This window comes from Nothobranchius furzeri, chromosome 6, assembly GCF_043380555.1.
Source record: "Nothobranchius furzeri strain GRZ-AD chromosome 6, NfurGRZ-RIMD1, whole genome shotgun sequence".
Lineage (NCBI taxonomy): Eukaryota > Metazoa > Chordata > Actinopteri > Cyprinodontiformes > Nothobranchiidae > Nothobranchius > Nothobranchius furzeri.
This window is the reverse complement of record NC_091746.1, coordinates 45,873,156-45,899,701: the sequence shown is the minus strand read 5'-3', so window position 1 is coordinate 45,899,701 and position 26,546 is coordinate 45,873,156. Positions and strand designations below refer to the sequence as shown.

General features: G+C 39.2%; 1 protein-coding gene across 2 annotated transcripts; it reads left to right on the top strand.

Moving 5' to 3' along the window:
• Positions 1-3,756: 3,756 nt before the first annotated feature.
• On the top strand, positions 3,757-25,592 carry slc26a1 (solute carrier family 26 member 1). Of its 2 annotated transcripts, none has more exons than XM_015976728.3 (8): positions 3,757-4,109; positions 17,625-18,102; positions 18,259-18,459; positions 21,485-21,731; positions 21,820-22,051; positions 22,359-22,542; positions 22,757-23,044; positions 23,155-25,592. In XM_015976728.3, the coding sequence occupies exons 2-8, from the start codon at positions 17,692-17,694 to the stop codon at positions 23,734-23,736; spliced, it is 2,145 nt and encodes a 714-aa protein (XP_015832214.1). In that variant the 5' UTR covers positions 3,757-4,109; positions 17,625-17,691; the 3' UTR covers positions 23,737-25,592. The 2 variants fall into 2 exon arrangements, with proteins under 2 accessions (XP_015832214.1, XP_015832219.1); XM_015976733.3 differs by lacking the exon at positions 3,757-4,109 and adding an exon at positions 12,808-13,194.
• Positions 25,593-26,546: the final 954 nt, after the last annotated feature.

Genomic DNA, 26,546 nt, shown 5'->3' with positions numbered 1-26,546 from the left:
TATAACAAATACAATACAAAATCGTGTTGCTGTAAACGGCAGCATGTCATCATCTAATTCCAGCTTTCAAGTCAGCGAACAGGTTAGTTGTTTTCATCTAACTTATTTTATTAATTTAATCTAAATAGGTTTTGAATAAGAAAAACTTTTTAATGTCAGTTATGTTTGCTAATAGCAAACGGCAGCTAGTTAGTGATGACTTCTGACTACAAAAAATTACAATATTTTGTTCATTTTATTTGAGAAATGTTATATTTCTATTTGCCATTTTGGAAATATACAAGGTAGTGTAGTCTGTAATTGTTTTCTCTCCGTAAACAGAGTCAGATATCATCCGATGGTTCATCAGTGAAGACAGACAGAGGACGAGGGAGAGGAAGAGGGCGAGGAAGAGGGAGAGGACAGACGTGTGCCAGCGCACAGAGAGGCAGAGGTGTTAGACATGCGACAGAAGCAGGGCAAGCATCCCAAGATGAAGGAGCCGAATTTGCTCAAACCAGCCGCAACGTTCCACGCACAAGAGGAAGAGGCAGAGCTGCAATAAAGTCTAGAAGATCGGCGCTTTCAAGCGCTTTCAAACTATCCCGTTTCTCAAGTTTGCTTGTAGAATATGTGTGATCCTCCATCGCTAGAAGTACGGTGTGGCTAGTTTCTTCTTCTTCTTAGTTACTTTGTCAGACTGCATGCTTACAAGGCGCACTTCTGCCCCCTGCTGTTTCTTTGAGGTTACATCATTTAAAAACGCAAACATCAAATGCGAAGCTTAATATGTTGTATGTCCCTAAAAGGTCACTGTATTTTAAGATGGCGCATGCCATATGGAGCACCGGTCTGCTTCTTTTGTCTAAAATATTAAAATATAAAGCTAATAATAATGCTTAGAATAAATGCTTGTTTGAATTATCATTAAAAAAAAACAAATTTGAGAATGTGATACAAGAAATTTGATACCTTATAAGATGAAATATCACACATTGGGCCTTTAAGTGTGGAAGTTGACCACGCCCCTTTTGCACCCGTGACCCGCATTTGGTCCAAGTCCACATCGATGCAAACTTGGGCAAAGTGTATTACCTACAACCCATTGCTGCTTGGGAATTTTGAGAAGAAGGCGGAACAATGGCTCAAGTGCCATTTCTGAAAATGCATATTTTCAAGTGAAAAAAGTAGTAGTGTTCGTGTTCTGGATGTTTTAGACTAAGATTTAATGTGAACAGCAGTGAATGTAAAATTTGTCTAAAAATTGTTTGAAAGTTGTTGAAGATTTTTTTAAGGTAGCACAAACAGTGACCGACATGCGTTGCGGTCGATGATGCAACACTCTGTCCCAATTCAGCAATTATTTGCACACTTGTGTACTACACACTTGGAGCCTTACTGCACACTTCCTCTAAGTGCACTTTGCTGAAGACCGTAGGGTGAGTATTGAGATTGGTTCTTGCACAGAAGTAATGGTTTCAATGAGGCATTTTAAGGTAGATTTAATGTGGTCATCGTTTAGCCAAACCAACAACAAACACATAGATTAACTGTTACTGGAGTTTCTTGGTGCTTTGCAGACGTTTGGTTTTGGACCACAAATGCTAACAGACGACAACGAAGAACTTCTACAACAACTCAAAGGCTAAAATGAAAGGATGAAAGAAAGCTAACACAAAGCTGACTGCATTAAATTTATAACTGTTGGGTGAAGATTTGATTCAATTTTGTTCCTTTTTGCACATCAGGTGTCCAGCGAAAATTTCACCTCTTAGCTGTGAAATTCACTCTGGTTGTAAGTTGATATATTTCTGCTTCAACATCATAATTTCCGCTGCTTGTAACTTTTTAACAGAAACTTGATCACTAAACACTCTTTCAAGGAAATGTTTGTAATATATCTTCCAAAAGATCCAAGGTGGGTGGAGCTGCACAGACACATGTGCACAGTTGTGCACACTCAGCACAAATTCAAAAGTGGGTCACTGAAGAAATCGCAAAACTTGCTTGCTGAATTATGAAGTTTAAAACCTTCACGAAACCTATTCTCCACACCCAACATGCCTTCTTAAACATTTACATTCCTAACAGGTAAGTGAATAATTTCTGACTTGCAGAGTTAATAAGTAGATTATGGGGCCCTTAAATGAACTCTTTGGTCATTCTTCTGGGGCATTTGTAATCCCTGAGATTTAGATTAAGAGTTGGAGTGGTTAAACGTTCTATCAGAATTTGTGTTTGTGGTCAAAGAAAACTAATAATTTTTTTTAATGTGGGATCAGAATCAACAGGAACACGGTTAAAAACACGCGCACAAAAAAACAAGTGGTTAGGCGGTTTCCCTCTTTTAGCTATGACTTTCTTCCTTGTGTTTAATCCTGCAAGCCAGATTGTACAGGTTTTCTCTGTTTGTGTCATTATTTAATAAGTAAACAACTGGATCCTAGGAGGGAGGAGCGGCTCCACTTAAATCAGTAATACAACAAAGTCCTGAACCCCAGGACATTTGTCATACAACATGAATAAACAAGCCCAGAGTCCCAGAAAATAAAAAAACCAAAACGGATCTGAGGCAGAACCCATTTTGTAAATATCAATTATTTTTTTAAAGCCTTCTCAACATTATGCCAAATTGTCACCCAATCAGATTTAAGGCCCTAAGTGGACAAATCATAATCCCAGGCAGAGCCGGATTAACGCAAAGGCAAAGTAGGCACGTGCCTAGGGCCTGATTGGCTGGATGGGGCCCAGACAGAGGAACAAAATTAAAACTAAATAAATTAAAAATTAAATGTACAAATGTCCCAGGCTTTCATTCTTGAGGAGGACATGGCACGATGGGACAACTGCTTGTTGTTTGCCCACAATAATCACTGAACTTACATTCAGTTTTGCTTTGATGCAAACTTGATATGAGTTGTATTTGCTGCTTTTTGAGGTAACTTTGGTTGCGTACTGGTGCAAAATAAATAAACTGGCCTGGATTCAAATCAAAAAGATTTAGTCTCCAATGAGAATCCTGCTAATGGAAGTACTTAATCACACAGTTTGGTGCTAAACTTGCTTCATGGTTGGAGCTAGTTCACGTCAGTAATGAAAATAACAATCACAGATGGTTTAAATTATAAAGTGTGGAGGTCAAAAATACAAACATATTTGAGCTTCATGTACTTGGATAGTGAATCTGAACAAAACAGGATTTTTAAAGCCATTTTTCATCCAGACATTATTTATCTTCATATGTTTTTCTTTAATTTGTGTCTTCAAACATTTGTTTTCCAGTTTCTTGCATTACAACCATTTATCAAAATAAAATCCAGCTCTGTTGCTTTGCTGGGTCTTTGTGAATTGATTTATCTGTCCTTCAGGATGACCGCTGACCTTATCCTGGGTGCACTCAACCACTTGTCCACTGAAATCTATGAAAAACAAACAAGAATACAAAACGTATCTTTGATTCTGCTCATTAAATATTTACATGGCACTAAAATGATTGTTATTTATCTTCATGCCCCAAATTGTTTGTTTGTTTACCGCTTTGTTTGGAGTTGTATGGGAAACATGCAGGTGCTTTATAAATAAAATGGCAGAATCAGGCTCCGAGTGTGAGTGTGAGTGTGTGTGTGTGTGTGTGTGTGTGTGTGTGTGTGTGTGTGTGTGTGTGTGTGTGTGTGTGTGTGTGTGTGTGTGTGTGTGTGTGTGTGTGTGTGTGTGTGTGTGTGTGAGGGTGTGTGTGTGTGAGGAGTAGTTTGAGCAGCTTGTGAACACACACCAATATTAAGGTTTTTGTGTGCTACTCTGATGATTCAAACAGATCTGTAGATTTTTGTTGCCATGGTGATTCCCATCTTCACCCAGTAGCCCCCTCCTCTGCTCTCCTCCTTTCTCCCTCATCTCCTCTACCCCTCCCCTCCGTGAGGCTCAATGCAACAGACAGAAATGTTGGGTTGCTCCTCCCATCATGCTTTGCACTAGGAAACAGGAAGAAGCAAGTAGCACCAGCATCAGCTTCAGGCAGCAGAGTGGAGAGCAGCGTCGAAGCAAACAGACTGATGGTGAGAGAGGGGGGACTGTACAGGGAGGCATGGCGACCCTCACCTCCAGGATACACTACAGCTTCCTCCTCCTCCGTGAGTTCCCTTTCTTCTGATTTAATTGCATTTTTTAAAAGCAACCCATGCTGTGGCATGCACACAGAGGAGGAGATTGTCAGACAGGCGGATGCTGCCGGTGGATTTAAAGGGACAGTAATCCTTTCAGATGGAACAGGATAAAGAGGTGTTTTAGATTAAAGTCAAAGACAGACACAAAGGTGATAATGCAGGCAGGCGGAAACCACTTTCGGCTCACAAAATAACTTTCAGTTTTATTTCTCTTTGATTAAAAAAGAAGTGAGATTGCAGCTTTACACTTTAGGTTGAGATGGTGTGATGATGATGATGATCATGACTGGAGGAACATAAAGTGCTTTAGTCTGTGCACCAACAATGTTCACATTCATCCCATCATAGACAGACAGACACGCACGCACACACACACACACACACACACACACACACACACACACACACACACACACACACACACAGTCAGATCATCTCTATTTATTCCCATTCACTCCCTTAAGTTGATTTGTTCTTAACTCAATGCTTACTTTTAGAACAGACGTATCTGTATGTTTTTTCCTTCTTATTCTGGATAGACTAAATGCTTTCACAAAATAAGAGGCACTATGAATGCTAATTTAACCAAGACAGTGATACTTAAATTTATTTGACAGCAACAATTAACAAACCAAATCATATTTAATAACAGAGTGTTTTCTTTTATTCTGTCATATTTTAGGTGACATTGAACCAACAAGAATTATTTCTGATAAATAAGATACATTTCTGTATTTTCCCTGGAGATAGGGGGCAGTATAAACCGAAATCCTTGCAAGCAAGCAGCATTTTTGTGGTCGAGTAAGACCTTATAAACGGAAGGCCATTAGGGTCAAAAATCTCTTGGAGCACTATTGTCAAACGAGTACTTTGTCAGATCGTTCTACCGCCAACGAAACAACAAGCACATCAGACTCTTTCATCACTGACAACGAGTGAAGAGGTAAATGTGTAAAGTAAAGTTTATGACTGGTGAAAGTTTTGTAATAAATCAGTAAATGCATTTTGTCCTCACAGGTTCCCATTGAAGGAAACATGGCGTCTAAAATAGAATAGAATAGAATAGAATAGAATACAATAGAATAGAATAGAATAGAATAGCCAGGCTCTCGATTTACCAGTCGATCTACCGCCCAGTCCTCACCTATGGTCATGAGCTTTGGGTAATGACCAAAAGAACAAGATCGCAGATACAGGTGGCCAAAATGAGTTTTCTCCATGGGGTGGCCGGGCTCAGCATTAGGTATAGGGTAAGGAGCTTGGACACTCTGGAGAGACTCGGAGTAGAGCCACATGCTCCTCCATAATGAGAGGAGTCAGTTGAGGTGGTATGGGCATCTTGTTAGGATGCCTCCTGGACGCCTCCCCAGGGAGGTGTTTCAGGCATGTCCTGCTGGCAGGAGGTCCCCTGGTCGATCCAGGACACGTTGGAGAAAGTACATCTCTGAGCTGGCCCAGGAACACCTTGGGGTCCTGCCGGAGGAGCTGATGGAGGTGGCCGGGGGAGGACGGTCTGGAATTCCCTAGTTGGGATGCTGCCCCCATGACCCGGACTCGGATAGGTGGAAGAAGACAAGACGAGACAAGAATAGAATAGCCTTTATTGTTCCATGCTGTAGTTTTTTTTTTTTTAAACACAGAGCAGTTTTGTTTACCTGTTTTCCCGCTACGTTTCATTTGCAGCCGCAATGATGAAACAGTAAATATGTGGTTCAGGTTAACAGGTTTATCTGGTTTTGTGGTTGTTTACTATGGTGACGACTCTGTGACAGAAGCTATCCCTGAATCTGTTTGTCCTGGTTTTATGTGACCTGTACTGTCGGCCTGACAGTAGCAGGTCACACAGATGGTTCCTGGGGTGAGAACAGTCCTTGATGATATTGCCTGCTCTACTGAAGTAACGAGAGTTGGCAATGTCCTCCAGGCTGGGCAGAAAGCAGCCAGAGATCTTCTGGGCTGTGCTGATGGCCCTCTGCAGTATGTTCCTGTCTGCAGCTGAGCACCCTGCACACCATGTTATGATGCTGTATGCTAGGATGCTCTCTATGGTGGCTCCGTAGAATGTGACCAGCAGCCTCTCCTCCAGGTCATTCCTCCTGAGCACTCTCAGAAAGTTGAGACGCTGCTGGGTCTTTTTTTTTTTACCACCGCTGTGGTATTTGCAATCCAGGAAAGATCATCAGAGATCTGCACACCCAGAAACCTCATGGAGTGTACCCTCTCCACACAGTCCTCGTGAATGTAAAGTGGGGCCAGGTCAGCTCTGCCCTTCCTAAAATAAAACATCTGTTGAATGCCAGTCTGTTGACCTCATCTCTGTAGTCCGACTCATCCCCCTTGAGATGAGTCCAACCACGGTGGTGTCATCCGCAAACTTTATGATGGTGTTTGAGAGATGGGTCGGGGAGCAGTCAAATGTGCGGAGTGTGAACAGGAAGAGACTCAGAACACATCCTTGTGGAGATCCGGTGCTGAGTGTGATGGTGGTGGACAAGTGGGGGCCGAGTCTAACAGGCTGTGGTCTATTTGTCAGAAAGTCCCTAATCCAGAGGCAGATGGGGATGGAGAGGCACACGTGAGACAGTTTCTTGACCAGGATCTCCGGGATGATGCAATGAAATGCTTAGGTGAAGTCCAGGAAGAGCTTTCTCACAGCTTTTGGCATCACCCAGAGACGTAGACCCGCTTCCATGTATTTTAGACCCAATTTTTATTGTTATATATTGAGGTCGCCATTATTTTTCTACAACTGGGCATCATTTAATTAATTTTCAACTACTTTTTGATGAATATTGTCTCTTCAAAGATGTCTTCAATTAAACTGACCAAACTTTCTCCTTTAGGTAAGTGGAAAATATAAAATCATAGAGAAAACATTTTGACTAACAGGGGTCATTCCAAACTTGACCAGTTGATTCTATGTTTCTGATTGGATGTATCATCTGAAAAAAATATAGTCTGTTTCAAGGTAAGAATATCAAAAGTCAACAAAATCATACTGGCATATAAAGGGTTAAAATTTAGAAAAATATTCAATATTTGATTTTTTTTTATCAGAACTTAAGCTGATCACAAGATTTAGACCCAAATAGCAGAAAAAATATTAATCTGGACCATTTTTAAAGCAGTTTTAAAAGAGGACATTTTTGTCCTCTATAGTGGTTCAAGTGTGTAGTAAATCTTAAATGTGTTGCTATGTAAAAACTATGAATGCAAAAAATTCCAAATTTTAGATATTTCATAACATAATCCAGACTGATTTGTAACAAACGGCCCAGGCCAAAAAAAAATGTTTATTTTTAGAAAATACCTCAGTTTTTGTGTTTATTGTTTTGTTTTGTTTTTTTCCTTTTTTTCTCATAAATTATAGCAATGACTTTGAGTATTCAAACTGGCATGTGAAGGGTTAAAAGCCTCAAAATGATTGAAATTTTTTTATGTTTGAGCAGGGCTGAAGTTGTTCAACAGATCTATATTAATGTATACATTTTTATAGCCACTTTTACAAGTGAACGTTTGTGTCTAATGACTCTTTTGTATAAAAATTAAAGTGAAGCCTGAGGGTTAAGAGAGTTTTTTGTCTATTTGCTAAAGAAAACATGAAATACTGACTGATGGGATTAGAACTGTTTTAAGTGAGAAATTATTAGTGTCTACATTTGTGTCTTCACTGATGATTGATTATTGAATATCACACCACTCTGGTACCAGCCAGCTCAGTGGCCTGCTGGTTTGTTTGTTTGCTATTAAAATGCCCATTAGACACTGTTGCTGTTCTTCCTGGGGTCCTCTCGTCATCAAATGAACATAAGTAATGCATCAACTCTGGGCAAACAGGCAAACAAACTAGTTGAACATACAATATTCATCCCTACTATACAATGTGCCAAATACCACAACAAAATAAGAACATTTCAAAACAAACAACAGACAAGGCAAATAAACAACAATAAAACTACACTATAAATATATGTAACACCCGTTCCGTATAATAACACGACTTTGGTTATAGTATAGAGGACGGGGCCCTGAGCTCGATATATATATGGAAAACTGTATTACCTGAGGAAACAAGCGATACAAAGAACTGCTAAGTAACCCACTTACCAATAACCGTCTGTATTTTATATAGCGGTGCCTCCATTTAACAGGACCACAATAAACATGTAGTACCTTGTAAAGAAATGTTGCACTTTAAACACTTTTTGTTACTCAGTACTTTTTAATCCTCAGTTCAGCATATTATACTTAACCTTTTTTATCATGGGATTTACTACTATTTCTAATGTTGTAGTGTTTTTCCTTTCCTACTCCTATTTATTCATATTTATATGGCATGTCCAAATGTTAACACAAACTTACTTAACTTAAGCTAAACTATTTACCTGGGCTACATATATATATATGTATATATATATATATATATATATATATATATATATATATATATATATATATATATATATATATACATATATATTATATATACATATAAGAAATTCCCATCTCACCCTCCGCGGGTGGTCTCATCCGTCCATGCTTGGGTCCTCTACCAGAGGCCTGGGAGCTTGAGGGTTCTGAGCAGTATCTTAGCTGTTCCTAGAACTGCACTTTTCTTCTTTGAGGCCCTGGTACTTCTCTAGTTCCTCATGTTTGTTTTTCCTGATGTTTCATCACTTGGTATTGCCACATCAGCTACAATGGCTGTCCTCCGTTGTTTGTTCACCACCACAATGTCCGGTTGGTTCACCATCACCATTTTGTCAGTCTGGATCTGGAAGTCCCACAGGTGCTTAGCTCTCTTGTTCTCAGCCACCTTAGAGGTGTTACCGACTTTGACCTTGGGGCTTCTAGTCCATACTCTGCACAAATGTTTCTGTACACGATGCCAGCCACTTGGTTGTGGTGTTCCATGTATGCTTTCCCTGTCAGCATCTTACACCCTGCAGTTATGTGATGGATTGTCTCAGGGGACTCTTTATATAGCCTACACCTTGGGTCTTGTCTGGTGTAGTAGAAATTGGCCTCTGTTGCTCTCATGTTCAGGGCCTGTTCTTGTGCAGCCATGATGAGTGCCTGTATGCTGTCGTTCAGACCAGCTTTTTCTAGTCATTGGTAGAATTTCTTGATATCAGCCACTTCAGTTATCTGAAGTTTTAATTTATATACATATATGTATATATTTATAAAATGTCAACTGGAAAGCTCTGCCGAGCTGCTTTGTTTTGTGCTACCTGTAGTTTGTTTAAATTAGCTTCTGTAGTAGTGGCCCAAATTACTGAACAATAGCCCAAGTGACACAGAACATTAGATTCAACTAATAATTTTCTACTTTGATACAGAATAATCTTTTTACCATGCTGAACCATTACCATGTCCTTCCCCATTTTAATTATTATCTGTTTGACTTGACTATTCTAGCCCTTTGATGCATAATGGTCACTACAGTGGACAGGTACTCAAAACTGTTATTTATTTATTTATTTATTTTTGCTATTAAACACAGCTATTGAAGACTTTGTTGCATTTCAGCCTCTCCATTTGGACTTCAGTAAGTCAAGCCAACATATTTCATGTTCAGAATGCACGCTGTCCACTGAGATGGAAATGTAATAAACTATGTGTAAATTAAATGTTACAAAAAATATGTAAATATGAAATTTGTTTCATTCACACCTAAAGATGAATGAAAAAAATTGTTTATAAAATCATGGTTGAAGATTTCATAATTCATGCATCAAAGGGTTAAATGAGCGTTCCATCAATGACTGGACATAGCAACTTGACTTCTGTTACTTGCTCAAGGAGAGTTCCCCCTATACTTGACTTCAATACAAAAGGATCTCTCAAAAATGAGATGATCCCATAATCATACATTTAGACTTATCAACATTAGTAATTAACTTGTTTTCATTGATCCAACATTCTGCTAATCTTAATTCATTTTTGGTTTGAGTGTCTGTCCTGAGACTTGGACCCAATCCCAATACTCGCACTATGCCCTGCGTTCTTCAGCAAAGTGCGCTGTAAGGCTTCGAGTGTGTAGTATACAAGTGTGCAAATAAATGCAGAATTGAGACAGGGAGTATGCCAGGGTGTTGGTTGGTGTGGTACTTTTAAAAAACCTTTATTAACAACTTTCAATCAAACAACCAAGCAGTTATTTGAAATACATTTACATTATTGCTGCTTTGCCTAAATGTTTCAGATGTAATGTGCCCAGTGGTCAAATTTTCACCAACAAATTGACCGGAAAGCAACCTTTCATTTGCAGACACAAACACACCGTCTGTATGGCCTCCAAACCCAAAACAGAACTCTGCCTCTGCTCTTGTTATTAAACAAAGAAGCCATAACATCTTTGCTCAAGGCCTCAAGTGAGTCTCCTTCATTTTCACTCTGAGTAAAAGTCTTCTTGAATTGTAAATAACTTTACAGCTTATAAGTTGGTATAATTGTATGTGTTGAATGAACGAGATGTTTGAATAATCTGTGCTTTAATCAATATCTATAGTCATACACATTATAATAAGGCAATCATTAATGTTAACATTCACTTCACATAAGTATTTTAAAACATTCCCATTCCCACAAAGAGTTAACCTCGCTGAGTAACTGAAGGAAGGAGTGACATTTGAGAAATGTTTTGGTAAAATCCACAAACATATCAAATTCTGATGCCAAATTTGTCTAATTTATCAACAATGTGGTTTTAATAAAACATAAATTATTTCCCAATTAATTCAGTTTCCAGCTGACTCCGGATTCGGCCAAATCTGGGAAGAAGCAGTTTTGAAACCATCCTATCTTTTGACCTCGGGTCAAAGCCTCTCTGCAACGCTGCGAGTGATACAGACACAAAATGGCTCTTCTTAGAGCCAACAACAGCAAACAAGCATTCCAGCTTCTTACAGTCACCTGGAGAGATCTCAAACTAGACGGGACATATTGGAGTTAATCTACAGGTTCCTGATACTGAGAGGTTCACTCCACTGGCAGTGTCCATCATGACCTCTTGACCCCCTGGATCGCACGAGAATCCCCACACAAGTGTGCGCATACTTGGTACGGATTGCGATGGATGGCTTTTATAAACAAATCTGTAGTTTAACAAGCATACAGCCAAATTCTTTTACAACCCAGACTTCACTAAGTCTCTCACATACTTAAGAACGGTTTTGCTAAAACATCTAGCTTCCACTGCAACATTTCACACATTATATTAAATCTCTTCATATCCTTTACATTACATCATTATTCACACCTTGTCATGTATAATTATTAGTTTAGGGAAAAGAAAAAAATTCATTATTATAAACTATATACTTGTCTGAATTAATACGAAGTGTGTTTATGGTCACTGAATAAGTAAAGTAACTAGAATCTTCTGACTAAACATTCAAAAATCAATCGGATTCATATTTATATGAAATTATCAAATCTTATTGGTCATTTTAATAAATATGTAGTAAATCATCAACACTACACAGAGCATCAACTAATCATCCTAAAATGAACTACTTTCATTAGAAGATACATATTTTCAGAAAAGGCACTTGAGCCTTTTCTCCTGCAGCAACGGATTGTGGGTAATACTTGCAGCGATGCGGACTTGAGTGAAGTGCAAAAGTGGCGTGATGAACTTCTGCATATGAGAATCGAGATAACTTACGCATCTGCACCCCTGGTTGGGATCGCGCAATTGGAGGGCGCAAGGGTGGAAGTGCAAGCGTTGGGATTGGGCCTGGGAGAGTGTGGGTTCAACTGCACAGTTGGGTCATACCAAAGACTGTAGAGGGGTTTTACTGCGGGGTTAAACCACCAAATGATTCCTGAGTGTGGCCGTGTCTGCAGCTCATTGCTCCTCCAGAGATGAGTCAAATACGGAAAAATAATTTCACCTCACACCACTGTGTGTGACAAGTAATGGGACTTTAGTGTTTAATCTTTGAAACGTCCTCTGACATGCAGATATAATTGTTCATGTAACGGACTGTACCTGCCACTAGATGGAAATGAAACAACAGTGAATTCCATTACAACTTAAACTCCTTCGCCCTTCTCTTCAGAAAGAACAGTATGTTCAGATCACTGCAACATTCAGAACTAAAGCAGTCTGCCCTGTGCTTCATCCTGGTGCAGCGTCCTCCTCCCCTTTACACACATTCATCTTTTAACCAGAAACCATTAATTATTGTTTAAGATGGAAACACCTTGTCCAGTGTTCAGTCAGGAGAGCGCAGCTGCTGAATGCTTCAGATTCATTTATGAAATCAGTATCATGAAAAATTAAATGAAATCTATGAGCAGCAAAGTTAAATGACTGAAAAAAATGTATAGTTGAAGTGATTGATGCTTCATTTTGCACTAATTAATTGGTTTTTACTTTCTTTTCTTTTAAACACCAATGTGCATTATTTTTTTCCTGAAAAGTCTGATTAGTCATGTGTTTTTTTAATGATATGCAAAAGGAACACTTTCAATAAGCTGAAAATGTTTGCAGGAATGGTGATCAAAGTTGATTTATCTATCTTTTCTGATGTTGATTTGTTTATAAAAGACTGCTAGATCCTTTTGTGTCAAACTCACACAAATGGCTCTTGCCTGTTTTGGTCTTATCTTCTGTTTGCCATGTAATCCACTGTGTCTACAGAAGGCATTTAAACAGCACAACCTGTTGACACACGGCTATGTACCGCTTTTTCTTTTAGCAATCACTACCCCAGACCCAAACACTCGACAGGAAAGATAAACATTGGGATCTGGTGAAAAATTGACTTGATCTAACCTCTTGATCACAGACACACATATAAATGGAAGTTCCGCCCTCTCCCAGCTGATCGGGCCAATGGAGAGAGGTGTGAGCGTGAGCAAAGGGCTGCTCTTATCTTAACTTTATATTCAGCAGAGATCAGGCTCATACTCCCTGCAGCCTTGAGACACCGTGGGTGACACCTGAGCAGAAACAGATTATGAGAAAAGATTAGGGCTGACAGCATTTCAAACAAACATAGAAAAAGATCCGGTTTTGCAGAAAGCAGCGACTCTGCAGGTGAGTGCATCGTCAGTCATTAACTGAATTGTTTTGAATGTGACGCTGAATGCTAGGTCTCCATTCATCATGATGTTATTTATGTGCTTTTTCCTTTCAAGCCCGCAGGAACGTTCAAGCTTCATCAACATGTTCAAAGTGCAAAAAATGTATATACATATATATATATATATATATATATATATATATATACAAGGGCGGAAATCCCATTTCAATTTTTTTGAGGGGGGGGGGGGGGGCAATAAACTGTAAAACTTCAGAGAGTAATTTTTTTGGGGGGGGGGACATGAAAAAAAATGCTCTCTACATACAACACTGTATGTCCTTATAAGAGACTGACCTGAGACTCTGTACCTGTGTCTGACAGGCTCTGGCTGCCTGTGCTCAAGTGACTGGACTTTGCCAAATGAAACCATTTAGAAACAATTTCATTTCTTTCTTATAGATGTCTTTATCAAAATGCAAGTTTCTACTTACTTGATATTCTGAAGCATTAAAAAACGACCTGATGTCTGCCGTTTTTCGTTTCTCTGCCATTTCAACTGACCTGGTCTGCTGACAGTTGGACAGCAACACACACACAGATGGGATGTTGTCATTAGAACGGAGCTGGAGGATATTGATAAAAAATAATATCTTGCCAATTTTGTACATCTCCATAAGCATCCTTTCTTTTTGTTTTCATTTCAATAACAAGACTGTGGCCTAAAACGGAATAAGCAATGCAGAATAAAGATTTAAAAGTAGATCGTTAATAGTTGAAGCAACATGTCCTGAGATGACATGGCTATTAGCTGACCAACAGCTACATGTGTGGACGGACGAGAAGCATTAATTTTAAGTACTAAAACACATCTAACTTTTTCACAACAAAGAGAAAGAACATAAATGTCAAATTAAAATTTTATTAAATCACATAACATGAAAGCTACTAAAATCCAAATAGTTCCATATTGATTTTAATATATTTGAAATGTTCCTTCTAAATATGTCTAGAAAAAATAACAACCTTCAAATCAGCTTTCACAAGTCAAGTATCAAAGTGACTGAAATCTCTTTAATAAATCATTGAAATGTTTGTAGGCCATTAGAGAATAACTCTGTAATATTTAATAACTTTATCTAAGTCCTACTGAACAAAAAGATACACAAAATCTATAAATATATAATTTCTCAACAATTAAAAACACATTGTTTTGTATTTGCAGACTAACTTTTACATTGTGGTTTTAGAAGAAAATACAGGTTTACTGATAGCATTTATGTGTTTACAATAACTTTTGTGGGGGGGACAACTTTGTGTGGGGGGGACGCCCCCCCCCCCCCCCCCCCCGGGATCTCCGCCTATGTATATATATATATAGTGTGTGTGTGTGTGTGTGTGTGTGTGTGTGTGTGTGTGTGTATGTAAGTATACAGCATATATATACAACAAGAGTATTTCATAATAAAAGCAGGATGTTTAATTTTTTTCCTTTTTTTAGCTTCTCTAGAGACGGAAAAGGTTTTCCAAACATCTTGTTCTTCTAGTGAAAGTTTTTTTCCCTCAACTATTACTCTGTCATGATGACATAATGTCTTCACTGTTGTGCAATTCAGTCATCATATGAACCGCCAACAACAGGTCAATGTGTCACGATTGTTTAGCTGAGAATTTTAAATCATTGCAGTGGCACATTACCTCATAAATTCAGCCAATGAACCCCCATCACACGCCCCATCTATGTACCTGCCACCGGTTAAAGGCCTCTCCGCTCTTAACGTGTCAACGTTAAAATCAAGGACAAGACAATTAAGCTGAAACTTCATGTCATCGTAACACAAATCTGATTTAAATTTTGATAAAATATGTCATTTTCTGAAGCGATGTCAGAGGCTGAACATTGCAAACTGTTTTGTGTGACTAATCAAATGAAAAGAGGCTCTCTCTCTCCTCTCATGTGCTTTTCTGAGTAACTGTGGGGTGCTCTTAAGTCAGGTGTAAAAGGACAGAGAACAGTGATTGGAAACGGTTGGCAAAAAGCTTTAATCTGTTGCTTTTTTGTTGCATTCAGGGCTGACACTCCAGTAAATTTCATTTGTTTGGCCTCAAAAGGCTATCCCTGTGAATCCAGTCATGCTCAACAATTAATGGAGACAATTTTTATCTGTTGCTGAGGGTGAACCAGGTCAGAACAGAAAGGATGCTTTTAACTTGGCTTGATGAAAAAAAAAGGGTTGTGATGGTTTCTGTCATTTAGAAACAGCAGATAAGACCCATATGTCCCTTTTTCCAACTCCTGAGTACAACTATCCTCAAGAATAAAAACAAAGACTCAAGTCTGAACAACTGTTAGTAAAGATATTAATCACTCCTCACATCAGCTCATGATAGCCTGTGCTGCCCCAGGAAGTCTGGAGCGAAACACATACCAGTGTTGTGTTGGCCGAGGAAGATTACATGTCTATTAGAGAGCTTTATGGCTTCCCCTGCTGCACAGCTGCTACTACAAAATCATTTGACCACCATGCAATCACAACTTTCATTCATGCATGTGCTGATCATGCGATCAGTGAGACTCTTTAATGTTACTTAAAGGCTGTAGAGACCAGGAAAAATCTTCAACATAGTTATTTTACTTCAGTGGAGAGCACAAGAAACAGATTAAAGTCAGAAACTAACACCTGAAATTTAAATAAATGATTGATAGTAAAAGGTGTTTTTTTTCAACAGCCAGACAGCTGTAATTTAACAGCTTTTTGAAAAAGGACCAATCATCAATATCATCTTCATCATCATCGTCATCTTCATTATCATCAACAGCAAAAGAAGAGAGATCTTCCCTTGTCTCGAAGGCATTTGTTTGCACATAGATATTATTTACATGTACATCTACAGAGTACAGTTAAAAGTCAAATAAATTAGTATAGATTGATTTTTTACAAGAACTGGTTAGCGCTGTTGCCTTGCAGCAAGAAGGTCCTGGGTTCAAATCCCAACATGTTCTCCCTGTAGATGTGTGGGTTATGATGAATGACCCACACTTGCATAGCGCCTTTCACAGTCAGAGGACTCCAAAGTGCTTTACACTACAGTGTATCGTTCATCCATTCACACACGCATTCACACACTGGTGGGGATGAGCTACAATGTAGCCACAGCTGCCCTGGGGTGCACTTACAGAGGTGTACTCCAGGTACTATTCTTCCCACAGTCCAAAGACATGACTGTCAGGTTGATTGGTCTCTCTAAATTGTCCTTAGCTTGTTCGTCCTGTGTTTCTGTTGCCCTGCGATGGACTGGCAACCTGTCCACCGCCTGCTTGGCCAAAGACCGCTGGAGATAGGCACCAGCCCCCTGCAACCCTGAGTGGTTACGCGGGTATAGAAGATGGATGGATTATTTTTACCAGAGTGCAAGTATTTTTAGAAGTTTATTCAAACTTATGATAAAAAAATTAAGCGAATCAGCAGAAAGATTGTATCAAACATGACATTTTAATCAACAATAAACAAGCTTAAGCCTTAAAACAAGTTATTTTGTGGTTGGAATTATATCTAAATATTAGCCACTGCTTCATTGGTAAAGCCACTTGATGATTTCCAGATTATTGATCTAGGAATTTCTAAAAGATCATTAGCTTTTTGTTTTTACACACTGGGTGGAATATTGTAGTAAGTTCCCAAACTGAAGGGAAACCTAAAGGTTTACCTTCACTGTGACATTTAACAAGTTCAGTTCTGTGTTTATTTTGATTTGAACCTATTAGCAAAACCTCTAAAATTACTTTAAAATGTGTCATATTTTCCATTTTTAGAGTTTTTTCTTGTTCCCGGGCATCACAAAGTTTATTTATAAAGCACCTTACATGACCTTATCAGAAGCCCAAGGTGCTGAACACAACCACAAAGCACACAGTATATCATAAAAACAATAAGAGAAAACCCAATATAACAGGAAAGATCCTTAAAATATGTTAGACAGACAGGATTAATAAAAAAAATTGAGGTCAAAGAAAAGGACTGCAAGGCATTTTATACATTATTTATAGAATATATTGTAACGTAAATATCTGTTGACCTTTTGGCGACCTATTTTTACCTTTTCCTAGGAACAGAGTTTTCTGTGTGAATCGCACATGGGGGTGCCCAAAAAGGATGTAAAGAAACTAAAAATCAAGTGTACGTCCCCTACTTTTAGCTGATTCTGTTGTTTGCTTAAATTAAATATTCAAAATGGTGTTTTAAATCCATATGGGTTAATGAGCTGGACAGAAGATGGACAAGGTTGTAGATAGTAGTGTGAAAGTATGAAAATAAAGTTTTGGATTTGAACATGAAAAACCCAAAAATGGTGTTTTTTTATTAACTCATGTGCTAAGATGTGTGTTTAGAGCAGTTAAGAACCCCAAAGATCGGATATTGAAGCAGTTTCTGTGTCTTTCTTCCAGGAGAGCAGCTGACCTACTCATCCTCTTCTTCCTGTCACTCTGCTTCCTCCTCTTCCTCTACAAGACCATGGATGAGGAGGTCTTACGAGACACTGAAACCCCACAGGCAGCGGCACCTCTGCTGGAGCGGAGGGTTCGCCAGAGACAGTCCACTGCATCAGTCCTCAAATCCAAGCTGAAAAAGGGTGTGGCGTGCTCGGGTCCAAAGGTCCGGTCCACCCTGTTGGGCTTCTTCCCCGTAGTCCAATGGCTACCAAAATACAAGCTGAAAGAGTACATCTGGGGTGATGTCATGTCTGGGTTGATTATAGGTATCATCCTGGTACCGCAGGCCATCGCTTACTGCTTATTAGCAGGAGTTCAGCCCATCTACGGCTTGTTGACGTCATTCTATGCTAACATCATCTATTTCCTGACGGGGACATCCAGACATGTCTCCGTGGGGATCTTCAGCCTTATGAGCCTTATGATTGGACAGGTGACAAACTGTTAGTCTTTTTTTTAAGAGGCAACTGGTATTTTACCAGTGATGTAATGCCCTTTTAGTTTAACTGTTTGTTTATTTTAAACTTTTAATAGTGGTTTGTCTTCCTTTTCTAATCAGTAGTTTTTGTTGTGTATGTTGTCTCTGTAGGTGGTTGTTAGGGAGGTTTTCCAGGCTGGGTTTGATCTGAATGAGGACTCCACACCATCTGGTCCTGATGTCTTTAATGAAACGTTGGGCACCAACCTGACTGATGTGTTCACCGTGGAGCTGATGGGTGTGAGGTGTGGCAGGGAGTGCTACGCCATCAGTGTCGCTGTTGCTGTTACATTCCTGGCTGGTGTTTATCAGGTAAAATAATGAGCATGTTTGTTTAGGGTGTTAAAAGCTGCCTTGTGTCATTTGTTCTGAGTTGTTTTCACTTTTTTCTTTTCAGTTTCATTATCATTAAATAAAGGCAAGGCAAGGCAGCTTTATTTATATGGCACATTTCAAACACAGGGCAATTCAATGTGCTTTACATTTAGCAAAGTGAACCGATAAAATCATGTCCAGTGTTATTTATCTTTATTTGGAGATATTTTTATTTTTCAAGGCAGTATGGCTGCTATAATGTCCGCATACACACACACACACACACACACACACACACACACACACACACACACACACACACACACACACACACACACACGTGTTGTTGGTTGATTAGTTGTTTTGTTGGATTGGACCTAATTTGGTGGTGATATGTTATTAAGAACATGCCATCATGGAGCCATTACTGAAGAAAGCAGGCTTAGACCAAACTGACCTCAGCAACTACAGGCCTATTTCCAAGCTTCTGTTTCTTTCTACTATTCTTGAGAAAGTGGTCTATGAACACCTGTCTACTTTCCTGAACCAAAGTAACATCCTTGAGCTGTTTCAATTTGGTTTCCGTAAATACCATTCAACGGAAACAGCTTTACTGAAAGTGTCCATTTACATTATGATGGCTGCTGATTCTGGAAAAAGCACTGTTCTGGATCTCTTGGACCTTTCTTCAGCCTTCGATACACTTGATCATCAGGTTCTGCTGCGGGATCAAATAGGACTATAAGGGACAGTGCTTCAGTGGTTCTCCTCTTATTTATCAGAACGTAGCTTCAATGTTACAGCAAACCAAATATGGTATGAATCTGCAGATGTGTTGTGTGGAGTGCCCCAAGGCACTGTCCTGGGTCCAGTTCTTTTCTTGCTGTATTTGACCCCTTTGGGTAACAATATTCAAAGGTTCAATGACGTTTCTTTCCACCTATTTGCCAGTGACATTCTGCTATATCGCGCTTTTATGCAGTCTGAGCTGAACAAGTTATATTCTTTGCTCCACTGTTTAGTAGAGATAAAGAAATGGCTTATTATAAGCTCCCTGCAGCTAAAGGGTAACAAAACAGAAACTCTGGTTGCTGCCCCTGTTGATTCTATCCCAGGGATTAAACAGTACCTGGATGATTTAGGCATGTCTGTGAAGTCCAGCCTTAGATACTTAAGAGTCATCAACAACAGTGAAACGTTATTTGTGCAGCACCATAAGCAGCTAACCAGAAACTGCTTGTTTCAACTCAGAAACATCCCGAAACTTAGAACTATGGTGTCAAGAAATGGTTTGGAGCTCCTCATTCATGCTTTTGTGTCATCCCATTAGGACTATTGTAACAGCTTGTTTTCAAGTCTGAACAAGAAGGAGCTCCACTGTCTGCAATTAGTGCAAAACTCTGCATGGAGAATCCTGACGCACACTAACAGGAGGTCTCATATCCTCCATTCTAAATGAACTTCACTGGCTGCCAGTGTCTTTAAGGATTATGGTTCTGGTTTTCAGAGCCCTGCATGGACAAGCTCTCTCTTACATTAGAGATCTGATGCAACCATACACCTCTGAAAGGGCTCTGAGGTGCAGGGATCTTCATTTGCTTAGAGTTCCTCGCACTTACTTTTGCACTAGAGGTAATCGTTCCTTTGAAGCTGTAACTCCTAGGCTCTGGAATGATCTACCCACCGCTCTGGATGTAATTGACTCTGTCGACAAGTTTAAGAGTGAACTTAAGACTCATTTATTTGTTCAGGCATTCGTCTAGTTTTTTATGGGCAGTTATGTTTTCTGTGTGTTTTGGGCCTTTTATGATATGTTTTCATTCACTGTTTTTATTCTACTTATATATTGTTAAATCATTTTACAGTGTTGTGAAACACTTTGTGGCTTATGCCTGCGAAAGGTGCTATACAAATAAAGATTACTTACTTAAAATAATTGAGGTAATTGGTCTGTATTCTGAATCAGATAAGGGTGGAGGAGTTAAAGTATCTTGGGGGGGAGGGTCTTGTTCACGAGTGAGGGAAAGATGGAGCATGAGATCGATAGGCAGATTGGTGCTGCGTCTTCAGTACTGGTTCCAATGGAGTATTCCTAGACCAAACTTTGCAATACAAGAATTTGGTCTAGTTCACGAGGCTAGAGTTTGCTCTGATTGGCTTGTTTCATCGGCCTGAACAGGCATCCACCTCAAGCTATTGAAATTTGAAATGTGTCTAAAATTTTCAGTGTGTAGAAGACAAACAAGGACAATCAATTTACATCACACCAAGGATCATTACTCATACCATGAAGCTGAAAGAAATCAAAACGCCCTCTGGTGGCTATTTAGCGATATGCGTCAGTCCCCGCCGCCTCCATGTGAATAACCATTTTTAACAATGAACCAAATTGTTTGAATCAGAGTAGAACTGAAAAATGCCTCACAAAACATTTTCCAAGTATAGCCTACAGTTTATTTATGTAGTTTTTGCTGCTATATTTTTAAAAATTTGCATCTGTAATATATGTATATAGATGTTATTATAAGGTATTTAATGATTAAAAACACCAAGATTGTCAAAAACACTTGCAACCCCACAACTCTGGTGTGCAAAATCTAGCTCCAAAGACACAATACCTGTACATTTAGCCAATAGTCAAGTAATCCATTGATTTTTACTAAAAGGATGAAAATAAATTCTTGGGCGGTACATTTCCTGGCCGATATTGGACCACATATGGTTTGAATGATATTTGATGGGCTACAGAAAAGTTAAAATTTGGTTTTCCTGTTGACAAACTAAAGTTGTAGTTTGCAATTAGAATTAGTGCTTATGGTCCTTCAACTTTTAATCAAGTGCCTTTAAATGGTTATGATTGAAACCTGCAAAACCTAACAACCCTGAGGTAACTTATGAACTCAGCATTTTTACAAACTTGTTGAAACTTTGTTAACTGTAGCCAGTCAAATTTGTCAGAGAATGTGATCTTATTTTCCTTGCCCTCTCCCTCCACTCTTCCATTTCCTGTATCCCTCTGTAGATCATGATGGCTGTGTTTCAGCTAGGATTTGTCTCTGTGTACCTTTCGGGGCCCATGCTTGATGGTTTTGCCACTGGGGCCTCTGTCACCATCCTAACTGTGCAGGCGAAATACCTTTTGGGACTGAAGATTCCTCGTCACCAAGGCTATGGCACCGTAATTGTTACATGGATCAACATTTTTGCCAACATTCACAAAACCAACTTGTGTGACCTCATCACCAGTGCTATTTGTATCTCAATTTTAGGTCTGGCATTCATTTGTTTTCAACATAAACCCTACCTTTTGCTTTTATTTATTTCTTTGTAAGAATAATTCTACACTTTTCTTTACAGTGGCAGGGAAAGAGATCCAGGAGCGCTACAAGGATCGCCTAAAGATCCCTTTGCCAACAGAGTTGGTTGTAGTAGCAGGAGCTACGCTGGCTAGCCACTTTGGAGAGTTCAACACCAAGTATTACTCCAGTGTTTCTGGCCACATTCCCACAGGGTTTATTGCTCCCCAAGTTCCGGCCTTTAGCCTGATGCCACAGGTAGCCCTGGATGCCATTCCTTTGGCAGTCATTAGGTAACCTGCTACTATTTTACAGTATGTTTGCCTGATATTGATGTGTGTTTCTTATCTGGTTGTCACAAATACACTTAAGTAGCTGTGTTATCTTCAGTCTGTGATAGCACATGTCCACACTGGGAGCTTTTATTGTACTTTCTTTCCTAAATATAGAAAAGCTGGCATATTTCCCACCCTTGATTTTCATTCTCTGCCATTCCAGCGTGTCTGACCAACATCCATGCCCATTACATAATTATGTGTCTTATTTGACTACAGGGGCAACAATGAATTTAACTCTCTTGTTTGACATGTTTCTTTTCAGTTTTGCTTTCACCGTGTCACTGTCTGAGATGTTTGCAAAGAAAAATGGCTACACCGTACGACCCAACCAGGAGATGCTGGCCATCGGACTCTGCAACGTTGTTCCTTCCTTCTTCCATTGCTTCACCACTAGTGCTGCTTTGGCTAAGACCATGGTGAAAGACTCTGCTGGCTGCCAGACTCAGGTGAATTTCAGACATTCCAAAATAGTCCAACATAAATATGTAAGTAAATTCTAAATTTTAATTGATCAAATTAAAGTAGTAGCTACCCATGTAGTAGATTTATAAAGTTTTTCATCTTTATTAGTTCCTGTATCTACATCAGCATCTTCTTGGTCAGTGTATTCACAATGATGTTTCAAAAACTTTCTTCTTTTTGTTGTCCTCCTTCCCCTAGTTATCGAGTTTGATCAGTGCCCTGGTAGTCCTCCTTGTCCTCCTTTTCTTTGCCCCTTTCTTCTCCGCACTTCAGAAAAGCGTCCTTGCTAGCATCATCATCGTAAGCCTTAGAGGAGCCCTGAGGAAGTTTAAAGACGTACCTGCTAAGTGGCGTGCCAGCCGAAATGATGCCACTGTTTGGCTTGTCACCATGTTAGCCACAGCTCTGATCAGTGTGGAGATTGGCCTACTCGTTGGCATTGTCTTTTCTATGATCTGCGTAATTTATAAAACCCAGAATCCAAAGGTTAGTAAATACCTCAAGTCATGAGAATACATTTATATTCTATAATCATCTTGTTAGTGAGTTTGCTGAAAAGGCTGCCATAATCTGGAAAATTTTGTATTTGATTTCAGGTTTCTCTCCTTGGTCGGGTCAGTGACACTGATCTTTATGAGGACATTGATGAGTACAAGAACCTTACACCACCAGTTCAGGTTAGGATCTTCCGCTTCCAGGCTCCTCTTTACTATGCCAACAAGGATTCTTTCCTTAAATCCCTCTACAAAGCTGTAGGGGTCGAACCATTCTTGGAGCTGACCAAGAGGAGAAAAGCTGAGAAGAAATCCAAAGAAATGACCAAAAAGCAGGCTACTGCAAACGGGGAGAAAAACAATGGTGATATCTTCATAGGGCTGGTCCAAAGAGAACTGGAGGTCCACACAATCGTTTTAGACTGTTCTGCTATTCCTTTTATAGACTCAACTGGCATGGCCACTTTCAAAGGTCTGGTAAAGGAGTATAAAGAGATAGGTGTGAACGTACTGCTTGCCAGCTGTAACACTTTGGTCCTTGATGTTCTGCAGAAGGGACAGTTCTTTGGGAAACATAACAAAGACATGAGTAGTCTCTTGTTTTATACTGTTCACGCTGCTGTTCTGTATGCAAACAGAATGTCAACAATAGAAGAAAGCAGGTCTGAGAACTCTACGGTGTAGACTTATTTTAGCTTAAAGGTATGGCGGAGGATGTTTCTAAATTTCAAGAAAGAACTGCCCTCTCCACGTTTTGAAAAAATTGCACAAGAGAGATCGCCCAATTATCCTCGTGCACATTTTGTTTACAAGTAGCTGCAGACATTGCAGCACTTCTTCTAGCAGTAATCTGAAATTAATTTCCCCAAATAGCATGCTGAACTTTAACTCACCTATCGAGCAGAAAACCGGTGACAGAGGCGTCTATGGGAAGCCCAACCTTTGTGCATGTGCATGAAGTGACAACTTCACAGCAACGAGCACGTACGACGACGGCTTTGTGTGAATGGTTTACCAGAATAATGTTTATGTTTATGTATTTAGCAGACACTTTTGTCCAAAGCAACTTACAAGTGATAGACTGTTATGCAGACCAATGGTTCAGGGGATCCCCCCCAGAAGAAAAAGATTCTCCGCTATACCTTTGAGAGATAACCTAGGCTGTAACAAAATGTTTTTATGGATGCTTACTTTGTCTGAAAGAACACATGCGTACAAAACGTTTGAGAGATCATTTCTATTTTTGACTGTTAAACAATTTAAGTACCCATCACTTTTAAAGATCTAAATATTTTCCCTGATCAACAAAAACAAGGTCACCAATTTGCTTTTTATTAAAAAAAATCTATTTTTATACATGACTAGAAAAGGAAAATGGACAAAGTGTCCCTAAAGTAAACAATTCATCCCTCGATCCTTTGTTTGCTCAGTTTCAAAGTTGCTTCTGTTATGTTTCAACAAAGTCATTTGCAATGTAAATGCTTGGTTGTAAGTTGGAGCTATAGGCCAGTGTCTATTCTGTGTCCGCCTCTCATGAACTCCCCCCCTTACTTTTTGCACAAGAGAGAGGAAATGAGTGGCGAGCCAAACCGAACACACCCACGGCTTTGTACCATTCGTCATGACTTTGGATAATTTTCTGTCTTTAGATCTAAATCGTAGAAGTCACATGTCCTCATTGCAGACAAGGTTCTGACTAGAGATTAGGTAGAGTGGTATGTAGGCAGTTAGCCAGAACATTAGAGACGTCAGATGGGTTTGCTTGTCTCGACTAACTGAACTCATTAGGAATTTGTTTTAGTTGACAGAAACAGGATTCCTTCCATTCCCAGTCCAGTTATCTTCTAGTTGTTGCTTTATGAATTCTAAATAAATACCTGTGTCACTATAAAAGGGATTTCAAGTCAACACTCAAAGTCCGTAATAGCTCACTGTAAATCCACGGTTCAGAGTCCAGACTTCAACATTTAGCCATCATTTCCTGACTTGCCCAATGCTCACCAATGCCTTTTTTATTTAAGTATTTCCTTCACTTCAAGGTATTCATGCCTTTAGAAAATGGGTCATTTGAACATGTTTGTATTTCTGCAGAAGTGATTTTTTTAAATAAAGGGAAATGTCACATCTGCGATATTTGCTCACCTTTGCTGGATGTAAACTAATAATTTTTATTCTTTTAAAGTGTCATTTTGTACTGAAGAATCCAACATTCACAGGTGATGCTTGAGTTTTTCTTGGAAAAATCTTGTAAAATGTCTGCCTTAAAAAAATCTAAGTTTATTTGAAAATAAGCTCAAAGTGCTGTTTTTTTGGTAAACTACTGTATGTTATTGTTGTCTTTTAACCTGCTATCTCCAAACATGATTGTGTTTGTAACATTTTTGTATAGGCTGTCATCAAAAACCATTGAAATAATATAGATTGATGGTAAATATGGAAACTGTATTTATAGTTTTTTAATTTAATTTAGGTTCTAACATCTTTGTTATTCAATTTAACTTGAATCAGATGAGTAATTAAATAAATCTTGTTTTTTCACATAGCGTTTGCATTCAACATCCACAGAAATGTGTTGAACATGCAGCAGTGTGTGTGTGTGTGTGTGTGTGTGTGTGTGTGTGTGTGTGTGTGTGTGCGTGCGCGCGTGCATGTGTGTGAGCAAGAGAGACTTTTGGATTGTAAAGGAGAGGTGGTGGTGGTGGTGTAGAACCTGCTGTAGTTTCTTGAGCAGCAAAGGTCCAGGATTTGAACTCGATGGAGACCAAAAACATTTCATTATTTTAAATGACATGTGAGGATGTAAAGCTGCAAACATCCACCATGTAAACAAATTAACTTCTGATAGTTTAAAGCAATGGTTTCCAACACTGTTCTTTGTGGCCCACCATCCTATAGGTTTTAGATGTGTCTCTGCTCCATAAATGGGTGATTAACAGAACTTTGCAGAACCTGAGAATGTGCTGGACTGGAAATCTAGTCACTGAATCAGGATGGAACAGATGAACATCTAAAGTGGCATGAAAGGCAGCAAGCAAAGTGCATTCCTTCAAGTAATGCTTTAACTTCATATTTAAAACACACACACATTCTCATCTTACATGCGTTGTGAGGACTGTCATTGGCTTCCATTCATTTTAGTGACATGATTGTGCCTAACCCTATCGCTAACCACAACCAGTGTACTCCTGACCCTAACCTAAACTAAAACTTAATTCACACCATACCTTTAAAACTAACAAGTAGAGCTCTGTAAAATTGTGCCAAAGTGAGGATCAGTCAAATGTCCTCACTTCACTACTAATGTCCTCAGTTTACAGGTAAAAAGCTTGTCATCGGTCCTGTCTTTGATGTATAGACAAGTACACACACACACACATTAATGTTATGTGCCGTGACAGCACTTCCTTTCCTACAACTCATTTTCTAAAAAAGGCTAGATCCATGCTCTCCGCTCAAAGGCTTACCCAAAAGCTGTTAAATATTCACGAGAGGTT

Excerpts from the sequence above, each read along its gene's own strand:
- slc26a1 (XM_015976728.3), top strand. The coding sequence starts at position 17,692 with ATGGATGAGGAGGTCTTACGAGACACTGAAACCCCACAGGCAGCGGCA. Across the intron at positions 21,732-21,819 it reads TATTTGTATCTCAATTTTAG|TGGCAGGGAAAGAGATCCAG; the intron begins GTCTGGCATTCA and ends TTTTCTTTACAG. Across the intron at positions 23,045-23,154 it reads ATAAAACCCAGAATCCAAAG|GTTTCTCTCCTTGGTCGGGT; the intron begins GTTAGTAAATAC and ends ATTTGATTTCAG.